Source organism: Psammomys obesus, unplaced genomic scaffold (genome assembly GCF_907164565.1).
Source record: "Psammomys obesus unplaced genomic scaffold, mPsaObe1.curated_primary_1811, whole genome shotgun sequence".
Taxonomy (NCBI): domain Eukaryota; kingdom Metazoa; phylum Chordata; class Mammalia; order Rodentia; family Muridae; genus Psammomys; species Psammomys obesus.
Genome location: NW_026596256.1, coordinates 5,581,749 through 5,605,043, shown reverse-complemented (window position 1 = coordinate 5,605,043; position 23,295 = coordinate 5,581,749). Strand labels below are relative to the sequence as shown.

General features: G+C 40.5%; 1 protein-coding gene across 5 annotated transcripts in view; it reads right to left on the bottom strand.

Moving 5' to 3' along the window:
* The window catches only part of Dclk1 (doublecortin like kinase 1), a 277,895-nt gene that overhangs the window by 55,341 nt on the left and 199,259 nt on the right, over nt 1-23,295 (bottom strand). For 4 of the 5 annotated variants that reach the window (XM_055596749.1, XM_055596748.1, XM_055596750.1 and 1 more), the window contains exon 6: nt 12,654-12,748. In XM_055596749.1, the coding sequence (XP_055452724.1) occupies nt 12,654-12,748 (95 nt within the window). Of the gene's footprint in view, nt 1-8,943; nt 9,219-12,653; nt 12,749-23,295 lie in introns of those variants that run through there. The other variant, XM_055596752.1, reaches the window with a different exon arrangement.

Sequence of the window (23,295 nt, the reverse complement as noted above, 5' to 3'; positions counted from 1 at the left end):
TCACAAAAAACTTCCCCCAATAAGCTTGGTGACTTGCACTGTTTTCCCATTTTCTTTTTCATTTATCTATCTATCTATCTATCTATCTATCTATCTATCTATCTATTTATTATGACAGTGCAAAATCACAACCTACCATGTTGAAGGCACTGTAAACACATCAGCTTCAAAGCCACATTCTACTGACTCTCAAGAATTCCTGTTTGTGAAAGTTTTATGCTTATATATCTGCATGGAAGGCGGAGACAAGACAGATATTGCTGACTGGAGAAAATAAACATTAATTTGACCACACTGGCGGGGAAGGTGTGTGCTTTCCTTAACAGCGAGATTCTTTGCTTCATTCAAAATGCAATGATGATCTAGGCAGAAACTCACTAAATAAAATGACAAGCTGGAGCACTTCTCTTCGGGGCTTTCTAGCCCTTGGCTTTTTTTTTTTTCTCTTGGCATTGCAAACGGTGTGGATACATGGCATGGTTTGAAGGTGGGGGGGGGGTGCTACCTTGAGTGTTGTATTCTGTGTTTTACAATCCAAAGACATTTTTTCATCAAGCACCCAAGTTAGCAGACAATTGCGTGTCTGCAAAGATGCCCATAGTTTATACACCTAGTACAAAAAGCTGCTTCTGTTGATAAGAACATCTGGTGTTTGGCATAGAACTCTGACCCTGAGCACATGGTGACATCGCTTAAAAATGTAACATTCTATAATCTTGATGTGTGTTTTTCAGTGAACTATCTTAGAGACTAGTGAAGCGCGTTTTCAGCAGAGTAGCAAATGTCCGCTGCTGTGAGCACCTGCCATAATGCCACTCATGTTTGTTTTACTATATAAATAAAAGCCCCCCTGCAAGGTTTCTAAGCTCAGCTTCTTTTGTACCTTTTAAGATTATGGTCTTAATGCAAGTAAACTGATATCTAAAATTGCTTTGGCTTTTTTTCAACTTTTAGGTTTGTATTTTTGAAAACGTAACCCATACCATTTCAGATTCCTTGTTGTTGGAGACTGGTAGATGACTGATGGATTAAGAGAAAAGCTTATTTAGTATAAATAGGCTACTCTGAAAATGGAAAGCTCTAGTTTTCTTCATTACGCTTAAGTATAGTAAAATAAATCTATTGACCTCCTAAGGGCATTATCTTCTCTTCTTTTCCCAAAGAAGTAAGATACTGAACACTACACACTTTTCAAAGGTGATGGCCCCTCATGGACTCAAAGAACTTCAGGAGTAGAAATGGACTTTAAATGCTACCTCTTCCACCCCATTTCCATCCAGATATCAATCTCCCCACCACAGAAAGGTGGTCAAGTAACCTATATCCAAATGCAGCCAAGACTATGCATATTACTTCTCTAAGCAGTATCTTAATTATTAATGAGGCCCAGGAGCAAAGGTCATTTCCTTGGGTTAAAATCATGTCTGTGGACATTTCCATTCACCATTCTTATTGTCCATCTCTATAGTTCACCAGTACAAGTAGAATCCATTTCTACAAGACACAACTTTGAGTTTTGGAAAACAAATAAGACTCCTTTTGGCACTACTTTCTCAATTTGCACATCCCCATATTTTCTTGTTCATCATGTGACAAAGAGATATGATTCTCCCCACTCTTGGAGATATGGCAGAACTGTCTATCCTTTTCTTTATACCCGGAACTCAAAACTAAAAGCAACTGTCTGAGTGTGTTCTGATCAGCACTGAATCTTCTTTCTCCTGAATAGAGAATTAATTCCCTTCAAGATCATACTGGCTTCTATGTGGTGCCATGTTTTAACATTTGACCAGCCTCACAGGTTAACCCATTTTCCTATTTGAGAGGTTGTTCTTTTGGACCAAGCGGTGAGACTTTATTTATGTTAAATAACATCCTTAATGGGTTTTGTTTATTTTATATTCATTTTCTTTTTTACTGTTAATTTATGGAGTGTAATTTTGTAACAGCATCTACTACCCTCTCCTTTTTCCCCCTTCCTCCACCCCAGCAACTGGCATGGCTCTCTGTGTTAATTGTTACTAACCTGCCTAGGTATACTTAGACACTTAGTCTCTCTTGGAATATTTTGATTCTTATTTGCATGTCTAGCTTGAAAACAGTAATGAGAACACACCATGAGCTCTTTAGAACTGACCTAATGAGATCAGCCAGTTGTTCATACTGACTGACAGACACCAACGAGACCCACTGCCTCTAAATTAAGTTGTCCTACCTACTTTTATTGCAAGCAGACAAATCACTGTAGAATGTCCATGCTGGTGGTGAGAATTTTTAGGTTGATTGCAGTTAGTTTGCTAATTTGGAGGCAGCTGGGCCTACAGAACCAAACACGTGGTTATTTTCGAATTTAACACAATTAGCTGCTCAGGAGAGGCGTTGTGACATTTGAGATGTCATCACCTCCCAGCAGATTTAATGGGAACCATTCGGGCAGGTTGCTGACACCTGGAGGCTTTTACGGAACACCTTCATAAAAGCCCTGCCCTGAAAAGTAAGAACACACTCTAAGCATAGTGATTTAGCCTGGGATCACATAACAGATGGGGACAGACGTTGCAAACTTTTTGAAGTAAGTGAGAAAGCTGAGCTAACAGCTCTAACCACATTTTACCAAGATGTATCTGATGACTATGCAGTCAAAGAAACAGTTCACTTTTAAATGTTATGAGTTACTCATGCCATTTGTATGAATGTTGTCACTCAGCCTGGGTCCACAATGCATCAAGATTTGGAAAATATCCAACTGATACAATCAACTCAAGCAGTGTAGACAAATCTATCACACAACCAAGCTTTGGCTGGATAATGGTATTGTCTCCACAGTCTGCCTTGACATACACTTAGGATTTGCTGATGTGAAAAGGGCTAAATAGAATCAAGTAGCTGAGTGCTTACCCCTGTTTGATTTCTGAATTAACTTTACAAAAGAAGAACTAAATGCTTCATAGACCAACTACTGTCTGAGTAATCTTGGCAATAGGTCTACAGAGAATTTGAAGACAACCCATTAAAAAAATGTTTGTGTGGAGCACTGGAGACTAATAAGAGTTCATGTGATATAGAAAAGCCATACATTTATGTACTCTTCAAGTGGTTAAAGAACAGAAGCTGTTGATGCCAATCTGCAACAACTAACAGAAGCCCATTTTTTTTGAAATAAGACAGACTCTGTCCACAGTTTTGATTGTGAGTGTGTGTGGGGTTAGCCTAAACAAACTCTATGAAATAAATACACAATCAAATTAATAAGCAAGAGTAAATATTTGAATCTTTAAAAATTCATAAAGATTTAGTCAAGTTGTTTAAAAGACTGAAAAACTATCTGGGAATTTTGTTTTTGATAGAAGCAACACTTAAAAATGAAGATCTTAGATTATATATTTGCTCGAGAGGCCATGGCAGCTAAGGCTTCAGAACTGAAAGAATTTGTTTGCAGTTCAACCTCTGATGGCCAGGAGATCTTCTTGCCTCTGCTTCAGAACCAGACAAAGATCTCTCCACCTGCCGTGGGAACCACAAGCCCGGAGCCCACGAATACCTAAATGCCTCCACCCAAGAGCTATATTCCTCACAAACTCATAGCTTGGAAGGGGTTAAGGAAGCCATCTTTTGTACCCCAAGGATTAACGCCATTACCTTAGAAAGTTACTCCTAAGTAGAGTTTTCAGTCTTTAATTAGGAGAGATTGCTCCTCTCCCAGGTACCTACTTCATTTAAATTTAATCTCTGTTACACAAAGAAAGTCTGGAAGTCCTTTGAAATTACATAATTTTGGAAAATTCCCTCTAGTTGTACCATTACATTTATGGATATTGATTGAATTTATCATGGAAACAAGAAAGAGTGAAAATTGCAGCCAATTTAATATTAAGGTAAACAGAATCTGGTAAAAATGTTAGATTTAAAACTGTAATATGATCTTTTATACATTTACTGTAAAGTATTTCTTATAACTTAATGAGCAGAATTTTCTAAACTGTACTGCTAAGAATGAAATGGATTATTTTTCCTAAGATAAAGTTGAGGTATCAAAAGGTATTATCATTATTTAATTGTAATTTATTGAGTAAGTTTGTTCAGTACTTTAAAAAACAGGTAGCCTATATACATTCCCACATTTACCCATATACATCTTCGCACTAAAAATTCTATGACCATAGGGAAAAAAGCCATTAATCCCAGGAGACAGCTAGTATGAATGTTTGTTTTTTTTTTTTAACGGATATTAATTTTTTTTCCAGCAAGTTGCCAATTTGTCTGACAAATTCATCCTTATGGCATCCCTGAGAGGAAGGCATATTGCCATGCAACAAAGCCACCTGAAACATCATTTCCCATTGGATAATCTTTGTTTTACCGGTCGATATCTTATACTTTGTGTGTGCTATTCTGTAGCTGTCTAGTATCACCTGCTGGTGTACTCAGCTACAAGAAGGCTGTGTCCAAGGCGATGAAGGCAAGCCTCGCCCCACGGTTATTTCTGTCCCAGCATCTAACCAAAGAAACTCACTGAACAACGTAGGCAGTTTTTCCTGTTTATTACATGGTTTGGCTAAGCTGCTAAATGTCACAAAGTCAAATTCAGGAAAGAGTAACATGGTTGCATGTAAAACACAAGGTACAGCATTTTACAAGGAAACTACAGCACAAAGGCATGAAAACTTTCCAAGCTGGGTAGTTCAAGAAAACATTTCATTAGTTCTCATCTCTACACATTTGTGTGGATTGCCTCCATTGGTGTATTTCCCAATACACTGCTGCTTAAACCATTTTAATAACAAATGTGTTCCTCTCCCCTCCCCCAAAAGAAGAGACTATACATTCAAGCAACTCCAACTGCAAAAGGTATGGAACCTTTATAAGAAAAATCAATACCACTTTATAACGCTCATAGTGTTTCAAAGAGTCCTCAGGGGAAAAAAAAAAAGGAAATAAGTTTCTTGTCTGACAATGAGAAAAAGCACCTCAAAAGCACACCACAGTATAATTAACTTCCCTATTCTTTGCCTATTAACCTTCCACTATCTACTACCCTGGCTTCATAAACATTGTGTGGCCATATAGAATACAAACACCTAGTGTCCCATGCTTCACCACCTCAGAATTTATCCATCACCTTTTATCACATTTTAAAGACACCGTATGTCATGCACTCTTAAAAGTATAGTGAGGGCTTTAGATTTTCCAGTTTTTCCTACACATGTTGCAGGCACAAAATTAGAGATATTTTTCAGCTGACAGTTTAATACGCTGTATCAGGCAATTATTATAATTAACTTAACGTATCTCCTCACTGTTTCTCTGTGGGTTCGTTCAACGAAACACCGCTGTCACTAACATGCACAATTAGAGGCACTGGCAAGGCTAATGCAGATAGGTACAAATGAGCAAAGGTACACAGACAGTACACTTCAGTCAATAATCATTTCCAAGTGCATGTACACTCATGTAGACATACATACACACAGCAAGTATCTTCAAAGTAGTTTAACAGTTTATAAGCATGAAAAGAACACACAGGATGGCCTTACATGTTACCTGGCTTTGTAACTAATCTTCAAGTCAAGCTTACTTTGACTTGTCCTACTTTTATTTCAGCACAACACCCAACTACCCAGCAGCCTAATCTGTTTAGTGAATATTGACTGTTAATTACTGTAGTCATCAATACACACACAATGGGAAGATGTCATTGCATTCAGTCAGCTTACTGACTGAACATCAAGGATTTACAATAGAAGCATCCATGAGTATTTACATTTAAGAATCAGTGTAAGACTGGATTTGCTTGGATTTCAGTTTTTCTGTTTGTCTGGATTTCAGTTAATACTGGATGAATCAATACATGTGAAGGTTTGGAACTGCTTCACCATGCTGACTTAGCAAATTGATTTTGAGCTTAAATATGTGCCAACTAATATGTACATCATGACTTTATGACATAGAGCTTTACATACAACTCTATAGGAGCCAGTAACTTTTAAGGCCATACCACAAACATCACCCTTTACTCTTCATGTTCTATATACATACATATTTATGTAGGTACACCCACATATACACTGAATCCTGCAAATGCAAAAAAAAAAAAAAAACCCACCTAAACACCTGTATAGATACATGGCCACCATAAAAAAAAAAAAAAAACTTGGCAGTTCAGCAGGTAAAATATATGGATTTATATTTTAGGGTTATTCTTATGTATTTTTGTTCACATCTATTCTTTAAAAACGAAGCTTTTAGACACCAGGGTTTTAAAACAGAAATAAAACCACAGTCAGGTGTGGATGCGAAGTAGAGGATAGCTAAGTACCTTTGCTACTTAGCATAGAAAGCCCTGGCAACATGCCAGAGTTGACCAGACATTTGCAGAAAATGGGAGCTGATTTTGAAATGTTAAGGTGACCTCATATATGCACGCAGGTATGTGTATAGATGGGTGAACCTCAAACTTCTAGTTTAGACACCTATGACAGTACAGACCTGCTGCCAAAATGATGGATCAAGACAACGACCACTCCACATGGCTTTTGAGTTCATGCTGAACACCATGTTTTGTGTATCACTGGGTTTTTAGCTTAAAAAATGCTGAAAGCAGGGAACTCTTTGTAACATCTTTCTCTCTAGCTATGTCTTTAAAAAATGCAAACACAAACGCAAAATCCTGAAAAGGTCAACACAGGATAGTCTACTTTTAGGGGTTTATCAGCAGGAGGAAAGCATGTGACTTTGGTTGGCTGGAGTCCTCTCCTGCTCAGAAGGTCATTCTTAAAAGTTCAGTGACTAATGATGTAAGAAGAATTCTAAAAGCAGTCACATCTTAAGTGACTGTAAATTATCCATTGGGTTTTTTTTTAATTTTTTTTTTTTTTTTTTACCAATGAACTGGTTTCCTGATTGGGTGTTTAAAAATTTTGCTTTAGTATAATAGAATTATTCCCTGCATAGCAAGAGATCTCAGAGTATGCTATTGCGATCTCAGAGGGACTTTAGTTTTAAAGGTAAGTGAGATATATGGCCCTTGAACAATCCTTTAATAAAAGTCATATGTTCCAAAACAAAATGCCATGGAATAGCATCTCTCTGGAACTACTTGAATGGAAAGTTGGCCACAAAACCTGCTGGCGATTAGTCCAAGTCTGCTCTCTTTCTGCTGTGTCTAAACAAAGCCATGGACTTTATAGCAACTGGCAATATCTGCTACTTAACACAGAGTAAATAGTATTTATTGTGTTTCTCTGTGCAGTAGTTGTCCGTAAGATTGCCTACACAGGGAAGTTGAAATTACTGAAATTTATCCTTTTTTTGTTCTGGACTACCTGACCCACTGCTTTCTTTGCATTTTTGACAGGTTAGTCAAATACATACTAATCTTTTATGGGCTTAACTGTATTAAGTAATGCATTTTACAAAGACATAACACTGCAACGGACAGCACAGGCATCCTCACAGATGTTTACTGTTTCAGCTAAGACAAGGCAGTCCTTTGATCTCAGCAGGAGTCTCTGTTCATGTCGATTGGAAACAGTTTTAAAATCTGAAGTCTGGAACAGGTATGATTATTTTCTGTCCTTTCAAGATGGAGAGATCAGTCTGCAGTTCTCAAATAACATGCCAAAGGAGTGCCCTCCTCTCTAACAGACAGAGTAATGAGGCACTAATTATTACTCGGCTAAGTTTTCAAATGCTGGGATGTTGCCTGGACGTTTTGTTTTTCTTCTTCAGTTGGAATATTTTATTCACTTGTCAAGCATGATGCTAACATAGGTAACTATAAACCAGATGGAAAAATTTGCTAGTTGAACAGTCTACTCAGGGAAATAAATCAATAACATTTGAAACTGTATGACAAGGGAATTCCTCTCCATCTTGAATTTTCAAGGAAAATTTGAACAAAATTTTAAGTAAAAGGCTCCAAATGGCACCATACATTTTAAATCTGTCACCAAACTGAGATATGTCAAGCCTGGAGAATATAAAATCCATGCTTTGTAAGTCTTAAATTGTTAGTGTTTGAACTAGTAAAAAAGAAATAGTCACGGGTATGGTCTAAATACAATACTGATTTCTAACATCTATATTTAAAAATAATTGTTTTATGCTAAAGCAAAGCCAACTTACACTTTTGAGAATAGAGGACTAGAAGAGAAGAATTAGTAGGTTAATATTCAACAGTGGGTTATAATCATAGACACACTTGGTTTGACACAAAAGGAGTTTTGCATATGAAAATATTCCAAACGAGATTCAGGGCTGATCAGAAAGGAGTGCTGGATACATGGAGATCCAATGTACAAGCACCATTTAGGAGAATTTTAATTCTCAAACTGAGTTTATTTAAAAAAAAAAAGTACAGGTCCAGTTTTTTTTTTTGGGGGGGGGGTAAAAAACTTCATATAATTGAAAAAAAAATACTGTTAGCTGTTATAGGGAAGCATTATATAATTAGCAATAATGCCAAGTTTTTCATGTTTTTGTGTAGCTGAAACTATTTTTATGAAAGATAACCTTGAAAAATAAAATCCACGTGACACCAAAAACAGCAGTCTGACTGCTTACCTTAGTCTTTGAGAGCTGTCTGCTGTAGGGCTCCCCCTCTCCCTTTCAGACATACTCAAGCAGAAAAATCAGGAAGAGGTTTTTTTTTTTTTTTTTTTTTTTTTGTCTTATCTTTCAATAAAATAACTAATCAGTCATACAATTTTTTTAAAAAAAAACTGTACCTTTTAGAAAAACCACATCTGTTACCGTTATTTGAATTTTCTTTATAAGTAAAGAAAAATTGTATCTCTATGTCTACATACTGATTAAAAGAAAACTCGTTTGTAGAAATGACTCTAAAATGCTGAATCATTAGGGTGGTTCTGGTACTCAACATTGGATCCATATATGAAATTTATCTGGAGCCAGGCCTTACTCATAAAACCCTCAGCGGTGGAACTAATATTGTATTCAAATGCTCCTCCGTTAGATCAAATGGAGGAGGTAGTATAAAAATTTTTTTTTCAAAGAAGAATAGAAAATGTCTGCACGCTTGCTTCTGTATGACTTAATCATCTATGCAAAACTCTTTTGTGTATTTTGTTGTTAGACGCTTGCTTAGGAAACGGGAAACCTTTATCCCACCACAAACCATACACATCGCTCCATTGTGTCTTTTACACTGAGTCTCCTACTGAGTCCAAATCATCCGACGAGAGGGGGCGGTACAGGTCCTGAAAGATGAAGGGCAGGACAGATTCGTTTACTCGTCTCTCTCGGGTTCCCTGCTGCTCTCTGATGAGCAACGTGGGAAGGGGCAGGCCCTTGGCTTCTAACATCACTAGAACTCAAGTCACCAACTTTGGATAAGAGAAAAGATAGCACAGGCAAAGCGATGCTTTCGTTTCGTTGGCACGAAAATCCTTCCAGAGCTCTCAGGAGCTCCTGCCTTCCTTCCAGTCCAGTTGAGTTATGGCCCCTGCTGCCTGCCAAGACCGCCTATGCTATTCCGTGTCTGGACAATTCTTTCATGGGCATTTTCTTCCCATGCTGGGTAGAAGAATGTGCTTACCTCACAAAAAAAATTATCACGTGCAGCAGCTGGCATTCAGGATATTCCGGGCAGTATCTCCAGTAGGCACTTGCCCACAGTGTGAACCCAACACATGCTGCCCTTTCACAGTTTTATGTTTGGGTGACAGGGAGACTTCTCAGTTATGCCCATCCACATCCCATTCCCTTCTAGTTCCTAACGGCTTACCCATCTCCCCTTCTTCCTGCCTTTCTCTGCTACTACATCTCAGTGTTGGTAGCCAAGCAACCAGCTCAGTTCCACCCAGTGTCTACAACTGGCTTTTTTTCCAGTTTTGTGCCGCCCACTCCTACCTCATCCTATGGATCAGTTAATCTACAAAAGTCAGTGATGTGGGAGGGTAATGGGGAGCTTCGTTCAACCCACGCCACACAACACATCTTTTTTCTCGGTGTTTTAAGAAAGGGGACCCCTCAAAGAGGTTTCTGGATGGGAAGAGAGCCTTAAAAATTGACTTCTGAGGCCAGGCAGTTGCTTGTAGACAGCCACTTAAGTGGTTGTGCTTTGTATAAATAGGGGGCTCCTTGGTTCATGTCTCCAATATGTTTACGAAGAAAAAAATCTGACATGCAGACTTGTCTCTCATATGACTATTCTAAAATGTCAAAGGAAGTAATTTAGAAACTTGATCTTAAGGGAAGAAAAACAGCTTATTAAATCATAGTTAACATAAGTGGAGTACAGATATTTTTACTTGTAAAGAAATCAGTTATGTATCTTAATTCTCCTTTTAAAAATTAGTTTCTGAAAAAAAATTAGTTTCTGCTCAAGTATTTTAAGGTGTGTGTGTGTGTGCGTGTGTGTGTATGTGTTTGTCAACTCATTTTCTGGGTATGTTACTAGGCAACACAGAAAGAAAAAAATAGAAGTGGCTACTGTTTTCTAATTTGCAATAAGTGAAATTAATTTATTCTTTGAAGTGTTTTCTTTTAGCACATACCATCTTTCACTTATTTCAGTATTTCCTGCATAGAAGTGTAGCCAACCATTTGAAAAGAATACTAACCAAATTTGAAACAGGAACAGTTTCTAGGGATATTCTGGTCCCGTTTTAACAGGGAGGGGTTATTTGATGCAGTTGTCTACACAAAAAGATGAAAGCTTCTCTCACTAAAGCAGCTGGAAATGTCTCCATGGTACATAGATGGAGGGTGTTCATAAATTCAAAGCCTTGAGAACAGAACCATCTTTGAATACATGTAGCTAAATTCAAAAGCCTAGAAACTAAAGCATCTTTGAATGCTTACAACATGTGTTTAATAAATGTTTTCAGATGGTGATAAACTTTTTGTCTCTCTAAAAGTAAATGAGAAAAAATTTGACTCCTTCAATGACAGTGCAATACTGGTGGTTTAAATGGCATAGAGCCATGCCTGCTAACCATTTCTGAATTGCTAAGAAGTGTTAATTATATAAGTCAATGACACAAAGCTGGATGAAAACTTTCTGCCTCAGTTGAACAACAACAACAAAAAATCCCATTGAAGCCAAGAAGAAAAAGATGCAAATTCTAGCCACATTCTCCTAACTGAGCAAAAATTTAATTTATACTCCCAAGATAGAGGGGTTCCTACCAGCAACTCCTAGAGAGAGGAACTGTCAAATACTCTCATCATTCTGAATTTTGACTCAATTTAAACCCAAGATACCCAATAATGTCTGAGACTGAGTTCAGTGGATCAAAAGGCATTTTGGTTTCTCTGCTAGCTCGGAAGCACACACGTCAGGAGAGAGGATGTTCCTGGGACATTGTCTATGCTAGATCTGGCTGCTTCTGTGGAATGGAACCTTGCTGGCTAGTATTTGTGAGCACAGGATGGCCACCAGCTCTTCCCCCACTGAAGGATAATCCTTTAAGAGCGTGAATGAATGTGACCAATTCTGTAGGTCCTTAATGATTCCTAAACTCACTCAGGGTGGATGACAGACTTCTCTAATAAAAATGATCCCATCACTGAACAGAGAGGCACATACAAAATCACTGGCTTTAACAGAATAAAGGAGCTCAACTCTACGCTAGCAGAACCAGCAGAGAAACATATTGGCAAGAGATTCAAAGTGACTGCAGACTGACTGGTTTCTTTTTGGCCCCCACTAAAAATAACTGATGGTTTTGACAGCCTAAAGATCCAACTTGAAAGAGAGGGACTTCCATACTTGATGAGTTTAAATTAATCAATTTTACAAGTGTCATTTAAATGTATAATAAAAGAAATTAAACTCAAACATTCTGATATATAAGTGCAATAGCCTCCAAGAAGACCCTGTTTATTAAACTATTCAGTAGGCACCATCATATAAATCACCCAAGTAAAAATAATCCCCCATCTCTTTTCCAAAAGCAGGACCCTGAGGGGACATCTACCTTTTCCAGCATGCCATTTCCTTTTTACCTTTCCCAATTCTCATCTTCTGGCCTTGGTATAAATGGGATTAATGGGCTGTATGAGGAGTGAGGGGATTTGAGTAGTTTATTCATTCCAGACGAAGAGCTAACTCTCACCCCCTTGCTTAGCCTTGGAGGAGCTGACCCCTTTTCCAGTAACTTTCACACCTTCATCTCCAAGCTCAGTTTATCTCTCTGCTATTATACAAGAGGCTCAAAATAAATGTGAGAGAATGAGTTCAGTGTGGGTCCATTCACAAAACCTTCATCCTATGCTCCCAAGTACTGCTGCATGGGCTCTCCAGCTGCTCTGGACTACCCTGCTTGCCACTGAGGAGTTTCCACCAGGATGCTATTACCTCTATTGACTTTTCCTTACGGGGCCAGTGATTAACAGATGTCTGTAACGAAGCTAATTACAGCTAAGGACACTTGCGTGCGTAATAAGGTCCGTGCGTTATGAACAAACAGGAGGCAATTGTACATTCTACTCAGAATTAAGACTTGGCAAATTTGTGGAAATTGAAAGACCTGGGCTCTAGCTGAATCCTAGCAACGGCGAGTGAACCACAGTTGGTTACCCCTTTCCCCGGTCATCCCCCCAGAAAAGCACACTTCTGGCTGGCACCCATGCCACTCTGCACCAAAACTTAGACAGGCCGTAAATAGGTGGCTTTTCTGTGTCCTTACCCTCTGCTTCCGCAGGCTTCCTGGGCTGGTGGGTGACGGACTTGGTGACTTGCCCGAGCGTGGAGTAGAGAGCTGACTACCAGGGGTTCCATTAACTAGAAATAAAAGGAATCACACAGAGAGAAAAATAGCACATTAGAAATTTTTTACAAGAATTCATCTTTTCAAGGAAATAAACAGAGACGGGACATCAGCTAAAAATTAGACCCATTATCTGACTCATGAAGAAAGCCTCAGGGAATAACTGTCCCCAGACATTCACTGTTCTGATAATCTTGTGTTTAATACAACAGCAAGTTATATAATTTTTAAAAATGTACTTTGCACAGTTTTCCTTTGTTTGAGCCAAGAGAGATTTTCTTAAGAATGTTCAAGGCTTTGAGATGTGTGTGTGTGTCTTTAGTTTAGTTACCCAGTAGGAGAATTTTTTTTTTTTTTAAAACAGGTCACAGGTGGCATTCCCAAAGACTTGAAAAAAAAAAATAGACCACTGTGTTTTTATAATTTAATCACTCACTTTTAAACTTTCTTATATTCATTTATGTCCTGTCTATTCCCCCTGCTTGATTCTGATGTGTCTGCCCCAAACAGGACAGATTAATTGTTCACAGATGCTGAGAAACCCCACACTGTTTGTCTTTGTTGCTATTGAACTGATAAAAAGCTGCCAACAGGTCCCAAACTCTGTAATCCTACCCAGCACTCAAGTTGTGGAAAGCATTGTCAGTAAGGCTGGGATGAAGCCACGGAACCAGGCTATTCTCTTCTCTAGCTAGCACCACCTCTGAGGACACATAACCCCCACCCCCAAAGACATGATTGTATAAAGATATCAAAGGCGGCCACTCTAACTTGGCAACCTCGCAGATGCACAGGGAGAGAAGAATCAGACAGGAGAAGCATACATTCTGGAGGGTGCCTTGGGGGAGAGCCGGCAGTACATTCCACTTACCTTCTATGAGCTCTAACATGGACACAGTCTTAGTGTTTGACCTGACAATAGCAAGAGCCAGAGCCTCTTCTCAGCACCGAGCCCAGCACCCGCAGACCGGGGGAAGCAGTTGGATTAGCTAGGGACGGCTAAGGCTGCTCGGGGAGCAGGCTGAATGAGATGCAGGATTCATCAGCAGATGCCTTTTCCTGCGTAAGGCTGACGTCTTCCCAGCGGCAGTGGGAGGTGCGGGTTCTGTCTTAGGCTACATCAAAGGTGTCAATTAAGTCTCATGCCAACGCGTTGCCACCGCAACCCCCACCAGACACACACTCACTCCTCACTCCGGAAGCCCCAGCCGGCTCAATCCTTTGCACTGAATCATGAGGAAGTGCCTCTGGGGGCAGCCAACTCAGTGACTCATACAAGACTCAAAATGACAATATCTCGTCCAAAAACCTGGCAAGTTCCAGGTGATAAGGACATACAGAAGTCTGTGTTTGTTGACTGTTTTTTTTTTTTTTTTACACATACACTGAATTCTCATAAAAACCTTAGTGGGAGGGGAAATCTCCTGGCTTCCTATGCTCCACACACTGTACTCATTGGTGGTTTTCCCTTTGAAATATATTTGATAAGTATGTCTTTAAAACCTTTTTGGGGGCGGTTGTTTACTGATGTTTTTGCATAGCACAGCAGCAAGCTGTGAGCGCTTAAATTTGCTTGCATGCTACTGGTCTGTAGTCTCATGTTCATGGCTTACTGGACTGGACTTCCCGGCCAGTGGTCTCTAAGGGAAAGGTTAGGAAATAGGCCAAGATTTCAGCATGGTGGAGAACACCTACCAGTGGAAGAGAAGCTGCCCCTAGTGGTTGGCTGGAGGGCTCCTTTTTATTAAATTAACATTCAAATTGCTGGCTTTGATTAACTGGGGGTGGAGCTCGGGCCTGGGGGCAGGGACACAGACAGCAGAGGGCACTTTCTGAGCAAGCACAAACAAGAAGCCTCTGTTGAGCGAGTACGCATACTGTGGGTAGCTTAGCTTGTCGCAGACTCACATTCTATCTACCAGTCATGCATTTGGACCTCTGAAATATCTCATTTAACTCCTGAAGAGTTGATGACATAGGCGGTATTATCTCCCCTCCACTTTACAGATGAAGGAATTGAGTCATAGGCAACGAACAGTTTGAAAACTAAAGGCTGAGGTCTACACTTAGTCTTAGTCCTACTCTCACCTTCCCTCACTACACCAGACTTTCAGGCTATAGGGATATATACAGTGAGGTGCTCTGGGAGGGGAAGCTTGGGGTGTTGTTATTGGAATTCCTAACTAACAGGGCCAAGGTTGGCCTGTGGGCCATGGAGAAGGCAGCAGGAAAGAAGTTAATCACATAAGATGGAGGCGTGCTGAGGAAAAGTGTTCTGAGTTTATAAGCCACCTGTGTCAGAGACAGGCATGGTGAGGAACCTCTTTAAGCTGAGGAAACAGCATGAATAAAGGCTAAGGATCAGCAGAGAGTGCAGGGTGCTGAAATTCACAATAGAGAGCTTGGGTTGTAGTCAAAAGCAATGAGAAACTATCAATTGGTTGTAAGGGGAGTCAGGGGTCCAGACTTGCATCTTAGAAAACTCCCAAGAGCTCTTTCATGGTCAAGAATGGATTAGAGGGGAACAATGATGGGCACGAAGCTACCCCTTACAATAACATCAAAGCAGGGCCAGCAAGACAGCTCTGCTGATAAAGGCATTTGTCACGAAGTCTGGGGATCTGAATTCAACCCACCTTTCCCTTCAACACTTCAAACAGAAGAGTCTACATTTTCTTATTAACTGGAACCACAAATTCAGGTTCTGTATCAACCACTCAGCACATCTGGTACATGCTAAAACCTCTTTCCCACAGGAAGCTTATTGTTAACTATGAAAGTTTCTGAAACATCCTAGATTTTGAAAACAGTTGACTAATTCATTGTTTCTAAATGGCCTCAGATTCTGTGTGCACTAATGAAGAAACTTTTTTTTTCCCTTATCGTATTGGCTTAAAGGGTTTTTTTTTTTTCTTTTCAGTTGGATGTCCAGGGCTCTCAGACACCAAGGGCCATGTGCATATTTTCACCTGTGAAGCTGGCAATGACATTAGACAAATCTCAGAGCAAGACTAATTGAGAGGTAAATTGCTTCTCATTTTTTATTTGTGTAAATATTTTACCATGTCCCTGACATGACCAGATACTATGTTTAAAGGAAGGAAGAAGGGAGGAGAACATGAAAAGAAAGTGGAAAGGGACTCCCAGAGTCCCAGAGGGATTTGGGAGAGTTTGAGGGGGGGGATGAACAACACTAAGGAAGTGTAAAAAAGTCATATTGAGACCTATTCAATAAGCTAATTAAAATACAATTTAAAAAAATGCTGAAAAGAAAAAAAGGCATGGCAGGGGATAATGTTCCTTCCAGAAGCTACAGAAATGCTAGTACTGATGCAGAGTCTTTCCAAGAAGCTGTTGGTCGAGGAGGTGCCACTCATGCCCAAAATAAGGCAGACTATTGCCACGGGCCTGGTTGTCTGCAGCACTTAATGGCAAACCCCTGTTGCTGATACCACAGATGCTGGGTACTGCATGTAGGTAGGTAGATCAAGCTGGAGCTGATCTGGAAGCCTCCTTGGTGGTAGCAGGCTGTGGTGGATTGCATGGGAGTGGCTCCCATATTTGAACTTTAGATTCCCAGTTGGTGAACTATCAAGGAAGGATTAGAAGGTGCGGCTTTGTTGGAGGGAGTGTGTCACTGGGGCTGGGTTTTGAGGTTTCAGAAGCCCACCACAGGCTCACCTCTGCCTCCACCTTTCTAATCATGTGCGCTTTCCACTACTGCTCCAGTGCTATGCACCTGCCTGCAGCCATGCTTCTTGCCATGACGATCATGGACTAACACTCCGAAACTGTAAGCAAGCCCTCAATCAAATACTTTCTTCTAGAAGTTGCATTGTCTTTTCACAACATTAGGAAAGTAACTAAGACAGTGGCTTTCATGGTGCCGGAAGGTACTATGCACACAGGCTGCTGTGGGAGAAAAGTTATCACGCAGATGTGAACCCTTTGAGCCAATAAGATCAGGCCTGGAAAGATCTGCGTGCTGTGCAATACTGTCATGAATGTAATGGCAGATAACCAACTACTTTTTAATAGGATTAGAGGCCGTACCTTAGGAAGGAACTCATGCCCAGTACCATTAACCTGGTACCAAGAGCTGATGGCCAGAGAAACTGTAGCCCAGGCCATGGTGAGAACCCATTACTATCATTTTGCTAAGCAGACACGTGATCAAACTGTATTTGAAGCAGTTTATATCCATATATTGGCAATGCTATTAGAAAAACCTCTTATTTCAGCTGGTCATAGTGCAGAGACTCATAACTGGCTAAAGTGCCAAGCCTCATGAACATTCTGGAAGAATGGGAAGGAGTGCCAAAAGGACATCTTTTGAAGATCCTTTGTACCCATGAAATCACTGAAGCTGTTGTTGTCCACACATGACCTACACACGATTATGCCCATCAACATTTCATCATGGGAGAGGTCCTAGACTTCCCGAGGGGCTACTGACAGTTAATGGTTGCTTGGGGAAGAAATGTCACTTTCTTCAGTCACATAGCCATGGGTAAGCTTTCTATGCTCCAGTAAGTTTTCTATGCTCCAGTAAACAGCCTCCTACCCACACTCGCACAAGCAGCTCTAATTAATGTAATGGGTCACATATACATAGAAAGATATGAAAGTAGGATGGGACATCTTGGGGAGAATAAGGGTATTTGCAGAGAGGGAGGGGGAATGACAGAGAGTAATGGAATGAACATGATTAAAATTCATCATATACACATATGAAACCGTCAAAGACTAAACTAAATAACAAATAAAAAAATGGAAAGTCAGGTGTGATGGTAGAAGCCTATAAACTTAGCAGTCATGAAATGGCAGTAGGAGGATAGAATTTGAATCAGCTCAGGAGACACGGTAAAATCACAGGGAACCTGAGTCATATAAGAAGACCCAGGAAAGGCAGAAAGGCATAAATGGTAGTCAGCTAGAATCACTACATGCTAGAATTTGCACATTGCTAGGCATTAAATGAGAATTGGGGAGGAAAAAAACCTACCACTTCTGCTGAAGTAGGGGTTCTCCTAAGCAAAAATAATGGCTAAGAAGTGCATACACGAGACAACTAAGGGCATCTATTTCTCTCAGGGAAGAGCAGGATGCAGAGGGATGAATAGACTTGCTTGCTTTTAAAATACAAACGTCTCTTGAAGTAACATCTGTGGTTAGATGCTTCTCATTCTTCCCCTGTCAGTCCTTTGTAACAGAATCAGAGTGCACACGGACTTTTGATCTGTCTTTTCCTTTTCTGGAAACACAGACCTGACTTCTGACACAAAGAAAGGATGGAAGGCAAATCCCTGTAGGTGTTCTACAGAGTAAGTGATATTAAAAGAAACTACACAACAAACCCACATTGTACTTACTACCAGCTCAGCTAGGATCCTCCGCCCCTTGCTTGCTAGAACAACTAAGCTTACTCAGGAACAAACATGCGCCATACTTTCTCAAGGCTTTATGTTCATTTGAAGATGTTTAGAGTGTGGGGCAAAGTGCCTGTAGCTCCATTTGACTCTCAAGACTTTTGTTAAAAAAAAAAAAAGGTTTTTACAAAGCATTTGCATTTGTAGTTTTTGTCTTAAAACAAAAAAGTCAATGAGAAAGTTTTAGCAATAGCTTACTAGATTATATATACATATATATACACATAAAAATTAAAAATATTTGTTAATTAGAATATATTACTTATAATTTTTTGAATTATAATGAAAAATGTAAATTGTTGCTCTTAAGTTTTTGGGTCAAGGTCTTGCTAAGTAACGCAGGCTGGATTGGAATGTGAGCATTGTGTCTTCATCCTGCTGGGGGCTAAGATTATAGCATGAGCCACCATGTCTGGCTTACACAATAGAATTTTTCTAAGTGAAAAGAAATGTCCACGTGATATCTTCAGTGGCTATTGTTTCTTTTACCTTTGGACTGCATTTGTAAGTTTCAACCTGTTTGCTATGATGAAAAGTTTTGATTTGTCTTTGACTTTTTGAAAAAAAATTAAGTGCTACATGGGCACGTTTTGGAATGAAGAGCACTTGCCGTTTCCCTGTCATTTTGTAACACAAAAGGCTCACTTCTCTTTGACATTGAAATATCCAGGACCAGCAAAGAAAGAAAGTGGTGGCAAAGGCCTGTATATCTGTAGGCTCCGGGGTGGCTGTACAGATGAAGCTCCAGGTTCTGCCTTAGGCTGTCCTCGGCTTCCTGGACACAGAGGAAACTGTTAATTGTCCAGAATCTTCTTTCTGAGCCCTGTGTCCATGGCCTGCCACATTGTCAGGGTGAAGTAGAAAGAGGAGTGAGAGAGCATGTAGAATCAGCAAAAACAAACAAAGATGGTACTGTAATGGGGGGGAAGGGAACAGCTCTTTTCTCTAATTTTAACCTCATAGGTGAGATAGAGCTTTAATGACTCTCCTGGGAGTGATAGGAAGGAGGGCCCACCAGGAGCAGGGGTGAAGGGAAAAGAGACAATGGCTTCTGGTAGTTCTATCATTCATGCAGTCAGAATTCACCCAGAAGGTAACGTGAACCCAACAGGTTAAATGATAGAATTTCTGAGTTTCTAAAAGTTGGTCCAAGGCTGTGGCTGTAGTGGGGGGCTTAGCACATGGATCAGCATGGCAGAGGGCAAGAAGCCCCTTTAAGCCTCCATATCCTCCTCCCAGCTCATCCTGGGGCCAGACCATGGCAACCAAATCATGAAATCATGGAGACTATTCCCAGGCAAGCCCCCTATAGCCATGTGGTCCTGTCTGCTTGAATAGCTACTTCCTAATTGCATCCTCACTGTGGAGCCCCTATCAACTCCTTGCTGTGTGGCTTCTAGAACAGACCACTTCTGTCTTGCCCTTCACCTCCAGCTTCCTGCTTTCTTGAACTATCACTTCCCTCCCAGTTTTCTAGATTCCACTAATCTGCTCTCAGAATGACAGATGATCCTCAGGGTTCTGTTTTTTATCTTTGCAAATCTCTGGATGGCGCAGAGGAATCTTACATTTCTATTGTTTAAAAAATTGCTTCATGCCAGGGTCTATGCTGTCAGCTCAAATCTCCTTACTAAAACATGTTTCCTGACATTTCTACAAGCATCACACATTTCTCATGCTTCAAGTGGAGAAGCTTGCCTCGCTCCCCGGGATGAACAGGCTATCTCTAAGTTGCTCTCATCTTTACATCTAGTTAAATCCATCGGGTTCACACCCCTTTGAAATTCTCTCCTGTTTCCAACAAGGTTTCGGTTCTCTCTTCCTGATTTCTTCCCAGGGTGGCTATAGGAACCCCCAGAGCCTCCCTACCCTCACATAGAGTTGTTCTGTCCAGGATGGTGCTCTGTTGCTGAGACCCAGCTCTGGTCCTTGACAACACTTCAAAGTCCCCCTTTACCTCTAATACCTATAAAAGGAAACATGCTTTCCTGGCCCTCTGCAATCTGACATGCAACTCAGCTATGTCAAGTTTTCTAGACCTTTCCAGGATTCTATTCTGTGCTTTTGTGTTTTTCTGGGTCTCTCATTGTGTAGCCCAGGATCGCTGCAAACTCATACTTCTCCAGACTCTTGAGTATTGGGATTACCAGCATGTGCCACCATGCTCAGCTACTTATTGACTGAAAACTGTTCCTTACACTTTTATGGCTTTATGCCTTCATTTAAATTGGAGAAAAATGTCCTCCTGTTCCTTCACACCTTTGCGAAATTCTCCCAGTCCTAATTTACAGATCCTAGTCTTCTGGAAGCCTACTCTGACTGAGTTAATGATGCTTTTTTCCTCCATCCTCTAGGCCATCAGGACACTGAGTACATCATACACCTCCCCCCACCACACACACATACACTAGAATACAAATGAGTTTTCTGGCAAGGACTGTGATTTAATTGTTGTCTTCTTGGGGCTTAAGGCATGCTGGAATGTGGCAGACACTCAGGAATTGTCTAATTAACCTGGTGTTAACAATGAGGAGCTTTATAAGGCAGTTTGTACAAGATGCTATCTCCAAGTAAACATTAAATCATGATACTGGTTCAGAACTATGAACCACATTTTGAGCAAGTGCTCAATGGTGAGAAGAGAATAGTTGCAGGAATGGGCTTTAAGTACATGAAAATTTGCAAACACAGGAAATGAACCACTAGGCTCTTGGTGAATTTTATCTACAATAATTCTGTTGAAGCCCAAAAGCAGAAATGCTCCTTCACACAATGCAGATAGCTGAATCTCTGCATCGAAGAATAGGATGGAGCTAAGATTAATAGCTTGCATTTTCCTTTGACAGTATCAATAGAACTTGCCAAATTAAGTCTAGTGAGCTGATTAAAATTTTCTACACTTCTCCAGCTTTGATTCTGGTCTTATCTGCATATGTTGCATAAAATATTTTATATATCCATAAAAAATGTAAAATTTAAATAGCATAAATAAAAAGACCAGGATTTCTGGAGTCACAGATAAGTAAGTTTTATGCCTGGGTTATGCAGACAGTGTTTCAGTCATAGGAGAAATTCGTGGAGTAAGGTCTTTCTCTTTTGAATGTTCTCCCTCACATCTCTAGGAGTCAGCACCGACCCTCCAGTATTCATTATTGAACACTTGTTGCCATGAATGTTTCTTTACAGCATAGACAATGCAGTTGTCTCTCAATATTCTTGGGGAGGGGTTCTTTCTGTGAATACTGCAATCTACAGATACTCAAGTCTCAGACAAACCGGCATAGTATCTGCGTATGGCCTCCACATAGATGCCCATGTAGATCGTCTGCAGATTATTTAAAATACTGACAAAGTGCAAACACGACATAAACAGTGATTATACACCATTACTTAGGAAATAGCAAACCCCAAATAAGCTACATATTCTGTACAGATACAATTTCTTTCCTGAGTATTTTTGACCCATGGTTGGTTGAACTGGCAACGGAGAATCTGCAGACACAGAGAGATCTGTTCTTTAGAATGTATGCTTCCAAAGGCAGGGGTGATACACTCCCTCATTGTTCAGTTGAGGGTAGGAAGACACCTCTCGGGGCTCAGTTATGTTTGCCACAGTGATCTGTGAGATTCAAAGTGGAAGATGTAACTAAACAAAACATTGTCTATGCATCTTCCATGGGATAAAAGCCCTAAGACAAATCTCCTGCCCCAATGCCAATGTTTTTTGGAAGAGATCCAAGATGAGGGCTACATTTTGAAATCTCCAATTTTTTTGGAAGACAGCAACAACTGCAGCTTCAATGCAGTGCAACTCCTGCTTTCCATGTTAGGAAACAGTATGAAGAGAAACTAAACTCCATTGGTCTTTATTTAAATCAAACCAGCTCATATTACTGTCTACCATTTTATGTGTGTATGAAGTGCAGGTATATCTACCTGCTGTGTGTGTGTAGTGGACCTATGTATGAGCCTGGGTATGTGTGTAGGCATACATGCCGTCATGCTGAGGCCAGAAGGGTGTTAGGTTTCTGGTTTTCCTTGAACCTGTAGCTCAGGCTGTTTCAAAAATGCTGGCTGGCCACCAGGCTTTGGGGATCTGCTCATATTTGTCCCCCAATGCTGGGGTCACAGGCATAGGTGGGAGTGCCTGGCTTTTTTATGTGGGTGCTAGGTAGTCAAACTTAGGTCCTTATACTTGTCACCAGACAGTGGACAAGCTAAACTTTCTCAGGGGAGTTTGAAATACAGCAAGTTCGGAATTATGATGCGATTTCAATAACTAGGCCTTCCAACAGTAAAGAGGCTGTCCATGCTTTGAGTCATCCAGAGGTCTGCTACGGTGGCTAGGAGTATGGATGGATATGGCACCTTATAGACAAGAAAGATGAAGACAGGAACCCTCATGAGGCCAAGAAAGAAAGCTCAGCAAGTCCTGTCTTTCCTCCTCGGTTACCCAGAGTTAAACAAGTTCTCTCTGTTTATTTCCTTTCCGTTACCAGAATCCAGTGCTACGTAAACGTATGTATACATCAGGGTTACCTAGAATGTTCTAGAAACTCCAACCTGCATGGCCTCATTCCAGAGTTTCTGAGTCAAGTGGATCTGAAATGGGGCTCGAGGCACTACATGGCTGGCATGTTCTCAGGTGGTAGTAATGAGGCTGAGAACCACTTCCCTCGTTGTTGCTTGAAATGTGACATGGACTCTTTCAAACTCCCTAAAAGATGCTAAAGCAGAGACTCATCCTCAGCACCCAAGGGGATGGAATCAGCATGTTAAGCTTTACCTGTTCCCAAATAGCTCTCATGAGCTTTAAACTTTGAGTCTTATGCTTTAGAAAAGTCCAGAGACTGACCCAGGCAGGGGCATACCTCCCCATACCCAGTGTCACTGCTTTTTAGTCCCAGAGCCATATGTGGTAACCCAGGCTGGTGTCACAAGCGTGAGAAACAGATTCAGCAAAGACAAACTGGAAGGCCTCCGTAAGCCAGATCCAAGCATAATCAATGTCGCAATGGAAAGTTCTCGACCCAGAGAGATGAGCCAGGTAGAAGGTGCAGCAGCAGCTGGTAAAGCGCTTCCATTTGGAGCAACTCTCTATTTCCTGAGTCTCAGAAAGAGTGCTTTTCTAA